Raw genomic sequence first — 14086 nt, 5'->3', positions numbered from 1 at the left:
GTGCGCAATGATGTCCCCCCTTCCCCGGCAATAAACATCATCCCTCTCTTTCCCTTTCCCCTCTCTCTCTGTCCTTTTCACTCACTCCATTTATTTTAGGTGGTTTCGTTCTCGCCTTCTTCCCTCATGTACTGTATGCCCCTACTACCTTCAGTCCAGGCCCAAACTCATACCTTCAGTCCAGGCCCAAACTCATACCTTCAGTCCAGGCCCAAAGTCATATACTTCAGTCCAGGCCCAAAGTCATAGCTTCAGTCCAGGCCCAAACTCATACCTTCAGTCCAGGCCCAAAGTCATATACTTCAGTCCAGGCCCAAAGTCATAGCTTCAGTCCAGGCCCAAACACATAGCTTCAGTCCAGGCCCAAACTCATACCTTCAGTCCAGGCCCAAATTCATTTCCTTCAGTCCAGGCCCAAAGTCATATCCTTCAGTCCAGGCCCAAAGTCATATCCTTCAGTCCAGGCCCAAACTCATACCTTCAGTCCAGGCCCAAACTCATACCTTCAGTTCAGGCCCAAAGTTATAGCTTCAGTCCAGGCCCAAACTCATACCTTCAGTCCAGGCTCAAACTCATACCTTCAGTCCAGGCCCAAACTCATACCTTCAGTCCAGGCCCAAAGTTATAGCTTCAGTCCAGGCCCAAACTCATACCTTCAGTCCAAGCCCAAAGTCATAGCTTCAGACCAGGCCCAAACTCATACCTTCAGTCCAGGCCCAAACTCATACCTTCAGTCCAGGACCAAAGACATACCTTCAGTCCAGGCCCAATGTCATAGCTTCAGGCCAGACCCAAAGCCATTATCTCCTTATTGCCTTTCTGGGATCTATGGAAGAGCTCGGCTTCCAGACTCACATCAAACATCTCCAATCCAAAGTTAAATCTAGAATTGGCTTCCTATTTCGCAACAAAGCATCCTTCAATCATGCTGCCAAACATACCCTCGTAAAACTGACCATCTTACCGATCCTCGACTTTGGCGATGTCATTTACAAAATAGCCTCCAACACCCTACTCAACAAATTGGATGCGGTCTATCACAGTGCCATCCGTTTTGTCACCAAAGCCCCATATACTACCCACCACTGCGACCTGTACGCTCTCGTTGGCTGGCTCTCGCTTCATAGTCGTCGCCAAACCCACTGGCTCCAGGTCATCTACAAGACCCTGCTAGGTAAAGTCCCGCCTTATCTCTGCTCGCTGGTCACCATAGCTGCACCCACCCATAGCACGCGTTCCAGCAGGTATATCTCACTTGTCACCCCCAAAGCCAATTCCTCCTTTGGTCGCCTCTCCTTACAGTTCTCTGCTGCCAATGACTGAAACGAACTACACAAATCTCTGAAACTGGAAACACTTATCTCCCTCACTAGCTTTAAGCTAGTTTAAGCTAACTCTGTGTTGTTATATGTATCGAACTGCTTTGCTTTATCTTGGCCAGGTCGCAGTTGTAAATGAGAACTTGTTCTCAACTTGCCTACCTGGTTAAATAAAGGTGAAATAAATTTAAATGATTTTGTTTTAGACAGGGGTTTGGGTACAAGAACAACTATTAATGTATTAACATCACATGGCAAGGACACTTGTGTAGCACGCCTGTTGTTAAATTACTGTGCTTTAACCCACTAAGGGTATTCATGTGCTTTCCTTTCAACATTCTTTTAAATTAAAATGAATTTGTTTTAGACAGTGGTTTGGGTACAACAACATAGTATTAATTTATTAACATCACATGGCAAGGACACTTGTGTAGCACGCCTGTTGTTAAATTACTGGGCTTTAACCCACTAAGGGTATTCATTTGCTTTCCTTTCAACATTCTAATTTTAAAGCTAGACTCGGTTTTCAAAGCACAGTTAGTGCTTACCTTTTCATACCGTCTACCATATAATATTTAATGTTTGGACCGCCATTGCTTCTAGGCGAAATGTGCACATGCCAAAAAAATAAGCATTCTGGTGAATGACTACAGTATTTCCACATGTTCAGGTCCAATCCACCATTTGGAGCTGCAGACCTGGACTGGATGTTTCATTTAGCACACAGAATTCCTTCTGAACCAACATTAAGAAAGACATGTTCTTTCTCTCCTGCTGTACAGTTTCATATGGGTTATATTCTGAACAAATGATTTCTCTCCTGCTGTACAGTTTCATATGGGTTATATTCTGAACAAATGATGGGGCTTTCAGTATAATAACGTTATCTGTACTTTACAATAGAATTACATTTCCTCTCTCTCTCCTTTCCTCCTTCCTTTCCTCATTATTCCAGGCGTTGCTCCCTGTCCAGTGTCCCTGGCCCCGATGCACAGAGTGCTGCTCAGCCATCACACATGGTAGTAGGCAGGCTATAGTGACATGCGTATGTCAGGCTCTGTCACTCATGTATGTTTTAACACCTCAGCTGTTGCCTGTATGCACCGATCCTGACAAGAGGGCAGCGGCCTGGGGCTTGATTAGGCTGCCATTGGCTCTTATTGTGACATATTTACTGTACCTCCCCAACATAGGAAGCAATGAATAGTGTTTAAGGGCCAATGCTATATATACACTGAACTGGCATTGGCTTGTCAGTCACGATAACCTTTCCACACTATAGTGTTGACCTGAAGCGTACTGTGCTGTCTTGGATATTGTCTTTTCACATTGTCCTTTGCAGCAAGGTGCCAGGAACTATGATAGGATGCATAACCAGGCCAGCCCAGTACAGCTCAGCTTGGCTAGACCATAGTGTGAAAAGGGTCTATATCTATGAGCAAAAGCATCTCATAGGATAATGTTACTCGTGCATTGAGGCTCCAGTGCAACCCATTTCAGAGTTCATCACAGCATAATTTCAGTCAACGGAAATGAAATGGCCCGACATGACCATTGGCTGACACATAGAAATGACTGCATGAATGTTGAAATATTTGCTTGGTTCTTTGACTAACTAACTGACTGTCAGACTGACTGATGCTTTATTTGTCTTGGCATAAAATTACACTCAAAGAGTAAGACATTCCCAAATCCTCAGCTCACTCACAAATCTAACCTTTCTTGCTATAATTCCCACGCTCATCTGCCAGTTACTCAATCAGGGGCTTCAGATAAGATGCTTCACTCTCTTGCATTCCTCTGAAGAGGAGACATTAAACCACGCAAAGCTTTGCCTAAACTCCTTCAACAGATAAAACACACACACACACACACACACAAACACACTAACATTGCAACATTTCAAGTTCAAGTAGTCAAGGATCCGTCAGTTTCCAATCTGTAAAATCTTTGTTTCATTTTTCCACTACCTGATTAGTCTGTTTTCTCCTTCCTGCGCTTTGAGAAGTGTTTAAATGCCTCAGCAGAGCTTTCTCCTGGAACCTGACTGAATCTTCTCCTCAGCACAAAGCCCCTTGCCGAGACAGCATGCTGTGACCTTTACTTTATTGTGTACGGGATGCAGAGATGATTAATTGGATTAGGTTGATGAAATTTAGAGAAATACAAAAGCCCTAGTCGGGTGCCTCGATGGGAATCTTCGAAAATATCAAATTCTTTAATTCGCAACATATTAGCCCGTCATACTGCATGTGTTGTCACATGTATTGGTTGGTGGCTTAAAGAGGAAGGCGACCAGATTAGAAGTGACAGATATTTTTCTCAGAAAAGGGGAAGTGAGATGGAGGGAGGGGTTAGATAGTCAGATTACAATGGAAGATCAGATACTAAATGTGGAGCGGCTTGAGTTTGTGTTGTGCCACTCAAACCAGACCCAACACTCTAGTAAGAGGCAAGGCAATGTGCTTTAATTCCTCTATTGTTCTCTTCGGGAATGTAATTATATTTTATTCGGCAAAGATGCAGTCTTTGTCTATGTCCCAAATGGGTTCCCTACCCTATTCCCTTTATAGTGCACTACTTCTGTCTAGAACCCATAGGCCTCTGGTCAAAAGTAGTGTACTCCAGATATAGGATCCTAATTTGATCAGTTTCTCACAGCAGGAAAATAATCCTGCAGCAACAGGAAAAGTGAATTATTGTGTGCATTATAATTACTGGACATTTTTGTAGGGGTTGATACATTTTTGGTTAAAAACCTTTAAAAAATGTAAAAATTATAAACTAAAAGTTAGTATTTGCTGGTGTGCAGCAAATTTCCTGCAACAACAGGGTGATCAAATTAAGATCCCACATATGTATATAGGGAATAGGGTGCCCTTTAGGATACAGCCTATATGATTAAGGGAGACAGGATGACAGCGCATTAGAAGATAGGAAGAGGGGGGATAGAAGATGGAAGGTGATTGGCAGGCACAGCAGATGTGTACTGTGTGTTGACAGCATGACATCTACTTTGTATTCTCAATATGACACGTTTGAATGTGTTCTGTGCATATTGTCCTGATGTGAAAGAGATTGGGTGGGGGGCGGGATGATGTGTAAGCATGCGGAATATGGAACCCAGTACCACTCCCCATCGCCTCTCTTGAAACAATATTAAAATGTAGACTATTTCTAGCTATCTCACAAAACAGTTAGCGATTAGCATATTGCTGTAGCTAGCTACCTTGGTTTTGTTTACAGCATGGAGTTCCTTGACTGTGAGAGGAACAAATTCAAGACACAGACAGAGAAATGCCTCTTGTTGTCCCCAACAAAAAAAGCCGGAAATTGAACTGTACTGCATATGCCATACTGTATGCATACAATAGCTACTTCTGTGGTCCTCTAACAAGTAACAGAATGGAAGCATCTGGAAGCGGATTTACCTCAATTAGCACTCAATTAGCATCAATTTGTTCATTGTAGCACTGAACTAATTGGACAAGATGGCGCCGACAGAGATGGTTGCCTCGCTTCGAGTCCGTTTTTATGTATTATTTCTTACATTGTTACCCCAGGAAATCTTAAGTCTTATTACATACAGCCAGGAAGAACTATTAGATATAAGAACGACGTCAACTTACCAAAATTACGACCAGGAATATGGCTTTCCCGAAGCGGATCCTCTGTTTGGACCACCACCCAGGACAATGGATCTAATCCCAGAAGCCAACCCAAAACAATGGCGCCGCAGAAGGGGCAGACGGAGCGGCCTCCTGGTCAGGCTCCGTAGACGTGCACATCGCCCACCGCTCCCGAGTATACTAGTCGGCCATATTACCGGCCATATTACCTACCAAGTGAATTCTTATCAGTTATTGTTAAAGCTATGTGCATTCCCCCTAAAGCAGACACCAAGACGGCCCTCAAGGAACTTTACTGGACTCTATGTAAACTGGAAACCATATATCCTGAGGCTGCATTTATTGTAGCTGGGGATGTTAACAAAGCAAATTTGAGAACAAGGCTACCTAAATTCTATCAGCATATTGATTGCATTACGCGTGGGGTAATACACTTGATCACTGCTACTCTAACTTCCGCGATGGATACAAAGCCCTCCCCCTCCCTCCCTTTGGCAAATCTGACCACAATGCCATCTTGCTCCTACCGTCTTATAGGCAGAAACTCAAAAAGGATGCACCAGTGACTAGAGCCATTCAACGCTGGTTTTAACAATCAAAATCCACATTTCAAGATTGTTTTGATCACGAGGAGTGGGATGTGTTCTGGTTAGCCTCAGAGAACAACATCGATCTATACACTGACTCGGTGAGTGAGTTTATAAGGAAGTGCATTGAAGATGTTGTACCAACTGTGACTATTAAACCTACCCTAACCAGAAACCGTGGATGGATGGCGGCCTTAGCGCAAAACCTGAAGCACAAACCACCGCATTTAACCATGAAAAGACGTCTGGGAATATGGCTGAATATAAACAGTGTAGTTATTCCCCCCGCAAAGCAATCAAACAAGCGAAATGCCGGTACAGGGTCAAAGTGGAGTCGCAACTCAACGGCTCAGACACGAGACGTATATGGCAGAGTCTACAGGAAATCACGGACTATAAAAAGAAAACCAGCCACGTTACGGACACCAACGTCACACTTCCAGACAAACTAAACACCTACTTTGCCCGCTTTGAGGATAATACAGTGCCACCGTCGCGGCCCGATAACAAGGTCTGCGCCCCCCCCCCTTCTCCGTGGGTGATGTGAGTAAAACATTTAAACATGTTAACCCTCGCTAGGCTGCTTGCACAGAAGGCAACGCTAACTGAACTAAATGACTATCACCCCGTAGCACTCACTTCTGTCTTCATGAAGTGCTTTGAGAGGCTAGTCAAGGATCATATTACCTCCACCTTAACGGCCACCATAGACACACTTTAGTTTGCATACCACCCCAACAGGTCTACAGACAATGCAATCGCCATCACACTGCACACTGCCCTATCCCATCTGGACAAAAGGAATAGCTATGTAAGAATGCTGTTCATTTACTACAGCTCAGCATTCAACACCATAGTACCCTCCAAGCTCATCATCAAGCTGGAGGCCCTGGGTCTCAACCCCGCCCTATACAATTGGGTCCTGGACTTTCTGACGGGCCACCCCCCAGGGGGTGAAGGTAGGAAACAACATCTCCACTTCGCTGACCCTCAACACTGAGGCCCACAAGGTTGCATGCTCAGCCCCCTCCTGTACTCCCTGTTCACCCACGACTGCGTAGCAATGCACACATCCAACTTAATTATCAAGTTTGCAGACTACACAACAATAGTGGACTTGATTACCAACAACGACTAGACAGCCTACAGGTAGGAGGTGAGGGCACTCGGAGTGTGGTGTCAGGAAAATGACCTCTCACTCAACGTCAACAAAACAAAGGAGATGATCGTGGACTTCAGGAAACAGCAGAGGGAGCACCCCCTATTCACATCGAAGGGACAGCAGTGGAAAAGGTGGAAAGTTTTAAGTTCCTCAGAGTACACATCACAGACAAACTGAAATGGTCCACACACACAGACAGTGTGGTGAACAACCACCTGAGCCACTGCCTGTTCACACCGCTACTGTATCATCCAGAAGGCGAGGTCAGTGCAGGTGCAGCAAAGCTGCGACCGAGAGATCGAAAAACAGCTTCTATCTCAAGGCCATCAGACTGCTAAACAGCCATCACTAATTCAGAGAGGCTGCTGCCTACATTGAGACCCAATCACTGGTTACTTTAATAAATGGATCACTAGTCACTTTAAACAATGCCACTTTAATAATGTTTACATATCATATGTAAATACTGTATTTTATACCATCTACTGCACCTTGCCTATGCCGCTCGGGCCATCACTCATCCATGTATTTATATGTACATATTCTCATTCACCCCTTTAGATTTGTGTGTATTAGGTAGTTGTTGGAATTGTTTGATCGCTACACTCGCATTAACATCTGCTAACCATGTGTATGTGACCTATAACATTTGATTTGATTTGACTAAATTTGATAAAAAACGATAGAACTCGAGAATAATGGTCTTCTTACAGTTTCTCCACAGAAAGTCTAACACTAGAGTTAAAAGACTGCCTCCCTTTTTTCCATTTCATTGAACACCATAATGAAACCCAATAACAATTTTATAAAATTCAATCTCTTTCCCGCATAAGGATAAGCATAAACTGAATCAATACCCAAGATAAGTTATTTTCTTTCTGCTAAATTCATTTTATGGAAACACAGTTGGAGGAAAAATCAAGTCACAGGAATACACATTACCAATTCAAAAACACATTATAGCCAAAGGCCATTGCTTACTGTCTAATTGTCTCTCTCCACCAACTGATCTGGTATAATTAAGACATGGCAGAAGGCTCTATTCTCCAGTGACTTCTAGTCTTTTCATCTGCAACCACAACCACAGGCAGGTCAACCAAACATCTCTCAGCTGCTGCTGCTGCTTCTCAACATTGGACAGGGGTTCCACTGGGATGTCTATTGGAGCTGCATGTGTCTCGGGAGAGGGAATACTGTACACACAATGCAATTGCAGGTAGAAAGTCGTTGGGGAAGGGTTGCCACTGTTTTCTTGGCCAACTACTGTATACTATGCACCAGTCTGCTGCTATGTGTAGTCTACCTGTGTCTCCTTGCTGGAACAGCTGATGGTAGTTTATTTTATGCTCCTCTTTTCACTGGTATTTATCTGGTGTTTTATTGGAAATTCTGTGGTAACAATGGGTGTAATTCATTCCTGTTGGTGATTACCTGGTACCAATGGTGCCCAGTGGTTCTTTTTTAGTGAATCCCTGAAAACAAACAAGTGATACTGTACATAGGTGCTTCCTGCCTAACTACCTGCCTAACTACTATGTTCTTTCTCAGTAAATACCTGGTCAGTGAAGTACTACTAAAAAGCTCTCTCTATCTGAAGTAGAATACTACAACCACTGTAGCAGACCTGATACATGTACTGAGTGTTGATGAGACCCATCTACACCAACAAGCCAAATCCAATAACAATAATTAAAATCAAAATCCTCATTATTATACATGAAGTCTTTTACTCTGATCTTTTCTATTCTTCTTCTTTCTTCTCCTCTTATTCAAATCCTAATAGTATAATTCCATGAGTCTCGGCCTAGGCTTCATACAGTAGGTTGGAAATGAAACCAGTAAAACAGTGGTTGACTCAAAAATGATTATGACGGCGCCCTGGCGCCAAGGTGATGACAAATGTTTTTGGGGACGAAGCAAAAGCCTCACTAATCACAACAGTGCTCTAGTGTCCTAGCTAGACCTCGGGGAAATGTGGACTTGTGGAGTCAAGTGGGTTTCAAGCCCGGGCTTGCTCACCGTGACAGAGCTACAGATGTATTATCTTCATTTTGTTACTGAGAATATTCCTGCACCGCAGATGAGCTTCATGATTTACATCCATTCAGTCAAAACCTGCACTAACACACGTTGATATTAACAGTATTGCACTTTATTGCAGCCTCATTTTGGCCAGCTAATAGCCTATCTGCTGATCAAGCAACATTATGAACTAAACATTCAAATCCTCGTGCTGCAGGATAATTTTTCTGCTATAATACTAATCAAATTAAGATCCTACAGCTGTATTTTCGTTAATTTTACAGATGCACTGTTTGTTTACACTCTACATAAATGGCTATGTAATTGCACTTGACAACAGTTTTTGTAATTTAACAGCAATGTGTGGTTACGGAGTTACTGTCTTTTCTAAATGTCAGAGTGGAGAAGAAATATTTGGAGATAGCTGCAGCCTGCTTGAGGGGGAGAATTCACACACGTACATGAAGATACTCTCTCTCTCTCTCTCTCTCTCTCTCTCTCTCTCTCTCTCTCTCTCTCTCTCTCTCTCTCTCTCTCTCTCTCTCTCCCTCTCTTCCATCGACTAGCTATCAGCACCTCCTCTCTCCATCAGTCCACAGGAAATATGCATGGGGCCGCAGTCAAAGAGATGTTTGTCAACGTCATGTGGAACGTGGAGCTGCGACGATGCTTGCATGTTAAGCAGCCCCTCTGCCTTAATCAAGCCAATCCCAGGCGCTAGGAAAATGAGAAAATGCGGTAGGGCCCAGACACCTGGCATTAAGACACTCTCCCTCCTTCCCTCCATCCCTCTCCCTCCTTTCCTTCATCCAGCCACCCCCTAACTCAGCCCTATCAGACACCTCCAAGCTTTGCATATGAGATCATCAGATTCGATATACGGCCCTATTTGTCTCCCCCTCTCCCTCTACCTCTCTCCTCTTTTCATGAACCGAAACAAAGAAAGGCCTCCCTAATCCCGCGGCTAAGGTGCTTTTTTATTGGATGCTTAAGCCGCCAAGACAGGCTACTACGCCTGGGTTTAACAACTGCTCAGGAATTCCTTTGTGCCGGCTGGACTATCCTTGTGTTTTGCTCATGGAGAGGGTTGTGACCTGAATGCTACCTGTGGGTACATAAAGGCCTGGACACAGCATAGCGGCATGCACTCGTTCCCCTCTACTAACGCTTGACTTTACAGTTCCACGGGATGGATCTACACCCTTTCTTAGTTTCTTTCTTTCTTTGTCTCTCTCTCTCCCCCTGTCCCCTCTCCCTCTCTCTCCCTCTCCCCATCCCCCTCTCTCCCCATCTATCCCAGACAGTCTGCAGGAAATCATTGTGGCTGTAAACGGGGCCCTTTTGACCCTCGCGAGACCCAATAAGTGCCCAGATCCTAACTGGATCCGCCAATCAATGGATCAATAATCATTCTTATGTTTCTGGTTTTGTTTTTAGACTTTTCTTCTTCTTGCTGAATGTCAAACTGGATTTGGAGTCATCAAATATGTGATGGGTGGGTTGGGGTTGCTTTACTTGGGGCTGAACAAGATTGTGAGAACCACCTACCCAGCTGAGGGCCATAGCAGTAGGTCAAGCTAGAGAGGTTGTCCAGGAATCCAGTAGACTAGGTCATAGAGGCAAAAATCTATAGTCTTAAGATCAGCTGGTTAGTGGACACTTTTGTCAGCTTGAATAGCACACTCGAGCGAGAATTTTGCTTTCTTCTGAATCTCTACGGCAATACAATCAACCCCTATGCATGGTGGGGTGACTATAGCTATATAATAGCAAGCTGCGCGGAGTGCAAAGCTGCAACCTTGGCCTTCACTGCATGACGATTGGGCAGTTTCACATCGAGCAATGATTATTCATTGTGGTGGTGGAGCTGATAACCTGGATCAATGCGTCTGGCACTCTGTAAAAAAAATCAAGTGATGTGTTTGCTCCAATTGGTTCATATGTTCATTCAACTACTGTCATGTGTGCTCCCTCGCTGGCCTCTAGGTCACCAGGCTGCTCGTTATGGCGCACACCTGTCACCATCGTTACGCGCACCTGCGCGTTATCAGACTCATCTGGACTCCATCACCTCCTTGATTACCTGCCCTATTTATGTCACTCCCTTTGGTTCCTTCCCCAGGTGTCATTGTTTCTGTTTCCTGTCTGTGCATTGGTCGTTATTATTTGGACATCTTACCTAAAAAAAAGGCTGTGGAACGAGTTACACACACAGTATTTTTAACATACAATGTTTTCAACTTGTTAAGCAAAGACAGCATAATACATTTACTGAATTTTTTCTGAACGTTTTCTCAAGTTGGGACTAAGTTCGGTAACACTTGGATCGAAAAGTTAAGTAAACAAAAAGGCTGTGGAACCAGTTACTTAATAATAATTAGTTGAAACAAATAAACCTCTGAAAGGCCTTGATCTATTTCTCAAATGTATCTGTCTGACCAGACTCCGTATAGAATATCTGTTATGTTTCTGGAACATATGAGCTTATGACTGGCCCTGAAGGTGTGGCTCAATCTGTTGACAGAACATCCACGGTAAATGTGACCATTCATTCACTTTAGACTTCTTCACAGATCTAAAAAGATCGAAATGAACCTGGGGCTTTCCCACCCCGAACCGATACATAAATGATCTTTGTTAAATATAGATAAATCCTGTTTCGAACAGACCTGAGGACAATTACACCCGTTCCGTACAGATCTGGTCAGATCCAGACCCGGTCCGATCCGAGTGATAGAAGCAGCAGAAAGGTCATTTTTTAAGCTACTTTATTAAATGTAGTAGAGAGAGGTGCCGCCGTAGCAGGCGGGGGAGGGGCCATACTGTGAGAGAGTGACACAGGGAACAGGGAGGAGGGAGGGAGATACAAGAGACAGCAACCAACCAAGCCAACTCGCTCTGTAGTAGACTAATAGCTGCCATAGCTAGGTTATTTATCATGCAATATGATTACGTCGTGCCTGTCTTGACTGCATCAAACCGTGAGAACCTAGTTAAGTTAACGTTAGCTAGCTAGGCTAATTCAGGCTGCAGTGGATGTGCTTCTCATCCTACAGTTACAAATAACAACAACTCCACCCAGAATATTAAGCAGCAGCCTAACTGTTGTCTCTTGTTCGTTGTAGCCTATCCTTGTCCTTTAACTTTTAATTCCGCCATTTTAATTTAATCTTCCACTGATTAGATATCTCCTGACTTTTGCCACACATGGAGGCTCTATGACTGTAGACTATTGCTGCTTTGATGACTTATGATTGGCCAACAATAGCAACAATCTACACACGCCATGTTCCACTCTCTTGAAAAGCAAGAGCAGCAGCACACATTTTAAAATATCTCTACCTCTCTACTGCAGCAGTCGCATTCTAATTTGTACCGGCCCTTCCGGACAAGGCAGGGTATTCGAGTACAGGTGGATCCGTGAAGACCTCTAATTGACATTCACCAGGTGAATCCACAGTGACTATACTCCCTACAAAGACTATATTATAACCCACAGCGACTATACACCCTACGAATACTATTTTATAACCAACAGTGACTACACTCCCTACAAAGACTATATTATAACCCACAGTAACTGTACTCTCTACAAGACTATATTATAACCCACAGTGACTATACATCCTTCAAAGACTATTTTGTAACACACAACAACAATACACCCATTGGATGCTGAAGCACTACGCAGTCATGACAATGAGTAGTGAGTCTGAGAGTCGACTGGGCCCATCTTAACCATCACTCTCCTATGTTCCCGTCTTAACCATCGATCTCCCCTGTCCTGTACACCCACCCCCTGTCCCCCTCTCCCCCAGGGCATTGGCACAGATTGGCACAACAGCAACACGCTGCAGGGACAGATCAGATCAGAGCGAACTAAGCGTGGTCTCACCTCTGGCAGCGGCATGCCGTTGATGATGAGGTCAGGCTGCTGGGGACCCTGCCCGCTGGCGAAGGGATGCTGCTGATAGCCACCGTGGTTGGGCGCGGCATTGCGCGAGTTCTGGTTCTCCACGTTGAGGAAGGTGCTCTCGGAGCGCCTGCAGCCCAGCGGCAGGCTCTGCTGGTGGTAGTCGAAGTAGTTGAGCGAGGAGGTGAGAGACGAGCAACTCACCACGTTCATCTTGTCCGTCTCCTCCACGTCGCGCGGCACGAGGCGGATGTCGTTCTTGCTCAGCTTCTTCTTGCTCGACTTCTTCTGGCTGCCATACGAGTACTCCGCCACCCTGCGCAAGTAGAAGAAACTGAACAGACTCAATAAAGCAGTGCTCTGTCGTACCCGCCCACAGGCACACGTCGTTCGGCCAGAGGCCCCCCGCTCAGCCATGCCAGAGTGCTGACCGAAGTGTGCCGTGGTGGTGGCAAGCACATTGGTAAGCATCCGGGGTAGCGAGACAGAGGAGCCACGCTCAAGTGACCCCCCCCCCCCCCCTCCACCCAAGCCTGACCGCCTTCCCCGGGCCACCAATGGAGCCGTCATCCCTCATTTGTTTTATTTGCATGCTCGGCACAGTTGACATGTCACAAACAACAAGCACACACAATGCAAACATGCCAAACCACAAAAGCACACAAGGCAACAACAAAAGACGATACTGAAGATCACCAACCAGAATATGCCATCATATTAAAGCCTCACTGCTAATTCACTTTTTTCTTTCATTATCAAGCGAGGCCCACTGGCAATATGGAGTGCAGGAGCACTGTAAATTCAAATTCATTTAGAGCCTAGTCTCTGTGGCTGTTCCCTGACTTGAGCAGAGCATTTTGATTCTAATCAGCCCAAATGAGAAAGCCGGAGATTCTTTATGGAAAGGCTGCTGCTGATGCTCGGGTCCATTCTCCATCCAGGCTTGCAAATTCTTATGAGGGGAAGCTGTGTTTTAAGCAGCTTGTGCTCTGAACCCTTGAATCCCTCCTGACCCGGGCCTTGCCTCTGAGTTTTAACGTGTCAAACATTTGCATGGACTCTCACTCTCCAAAGGTATATTTTTAGCACTGGTTGGAAATAGTATTTACTCTTGTTTCTAGCCTGCATCTAATAACACTTGAGGCCCTGGCTGCATATGCTGAAATGCCCTAGGAAGATTCCCCATCCTTAGTATTAACTGGATGGGTTTTCCTTTTCATGTATGATGAAGTCTGGGTCTGTCTGCTCTTCCATGCCTTCATTCTAGCAAAGAAAATGGTAATAGCAGCCTTCGAATGTTTCTTTTTCAGGATATCTCAAAACTGTTATTTTTTTTCTCTCTCTCTCTCTCTCTTTCTCTCTCAATCTTTGGAGTCTGAGTAGGGGAGAGAAGAGACTGAGGGTAAAAAAAAAGAGTGCATTGTTCTGTCATTGTTCTCTTTAGTGCTTCTGGG

General features: G+C 44.7%; 1 protein-coding gene across 5 annotated transcripts in view; it reads right to left on the bottom strand.

Moving 5' to 3' along the window:
• The window catches only part of LOC139366404 (protocadherin 19), an 83272-nt gene that overhangs the window by 62865 nt on the left and 6321 nt on the right, over positions 1 to 14086 (bottom strand). For 2 of the 5 annotated variants that reach the window (XM_071103852.1, XM_071103853.1), the window contains exon 2: positions 12615 to 12966. The exons of 1 other annotated variant lie outside the window; for it this stretch is intronic. In XM_071103852.1, coding sequence (XP_070959953.1) covers positions 12615 to 12966 — 352 coding nt within the window. The remainder of the gene's footprint in view (positions 1 to 12614; positions 12967 to 14086) is intronic. 2 more of the 5 variants (XM_071103854.1, XM_071103855.1) reach the window with 1 other exon arrangement.

This window comes from Oncorhynchus clarkii, chromosome 14, assembly GCF_045791955.1.
Source record: "Oncorhynchus clarkii lewisi isolate Uvic-CL-2024 chromosome 14, UVic_Ocla_1.0, whole genome shotgun sequence".
In the NCBI taxonomy this organism is placed as follows: domain Eukaryota; kingdom Metazoa; phylum Chordata; class Actinopteri; order Salmoniformes; family Salmonidae; genus Oncorhynchus; species Oncorhynchus clarkii.
The sequence above is the reverse complement of the archived record's forward strand: the minus strand, read 5'-3'. Positions and strand labels throughout refer to the sequence as shown.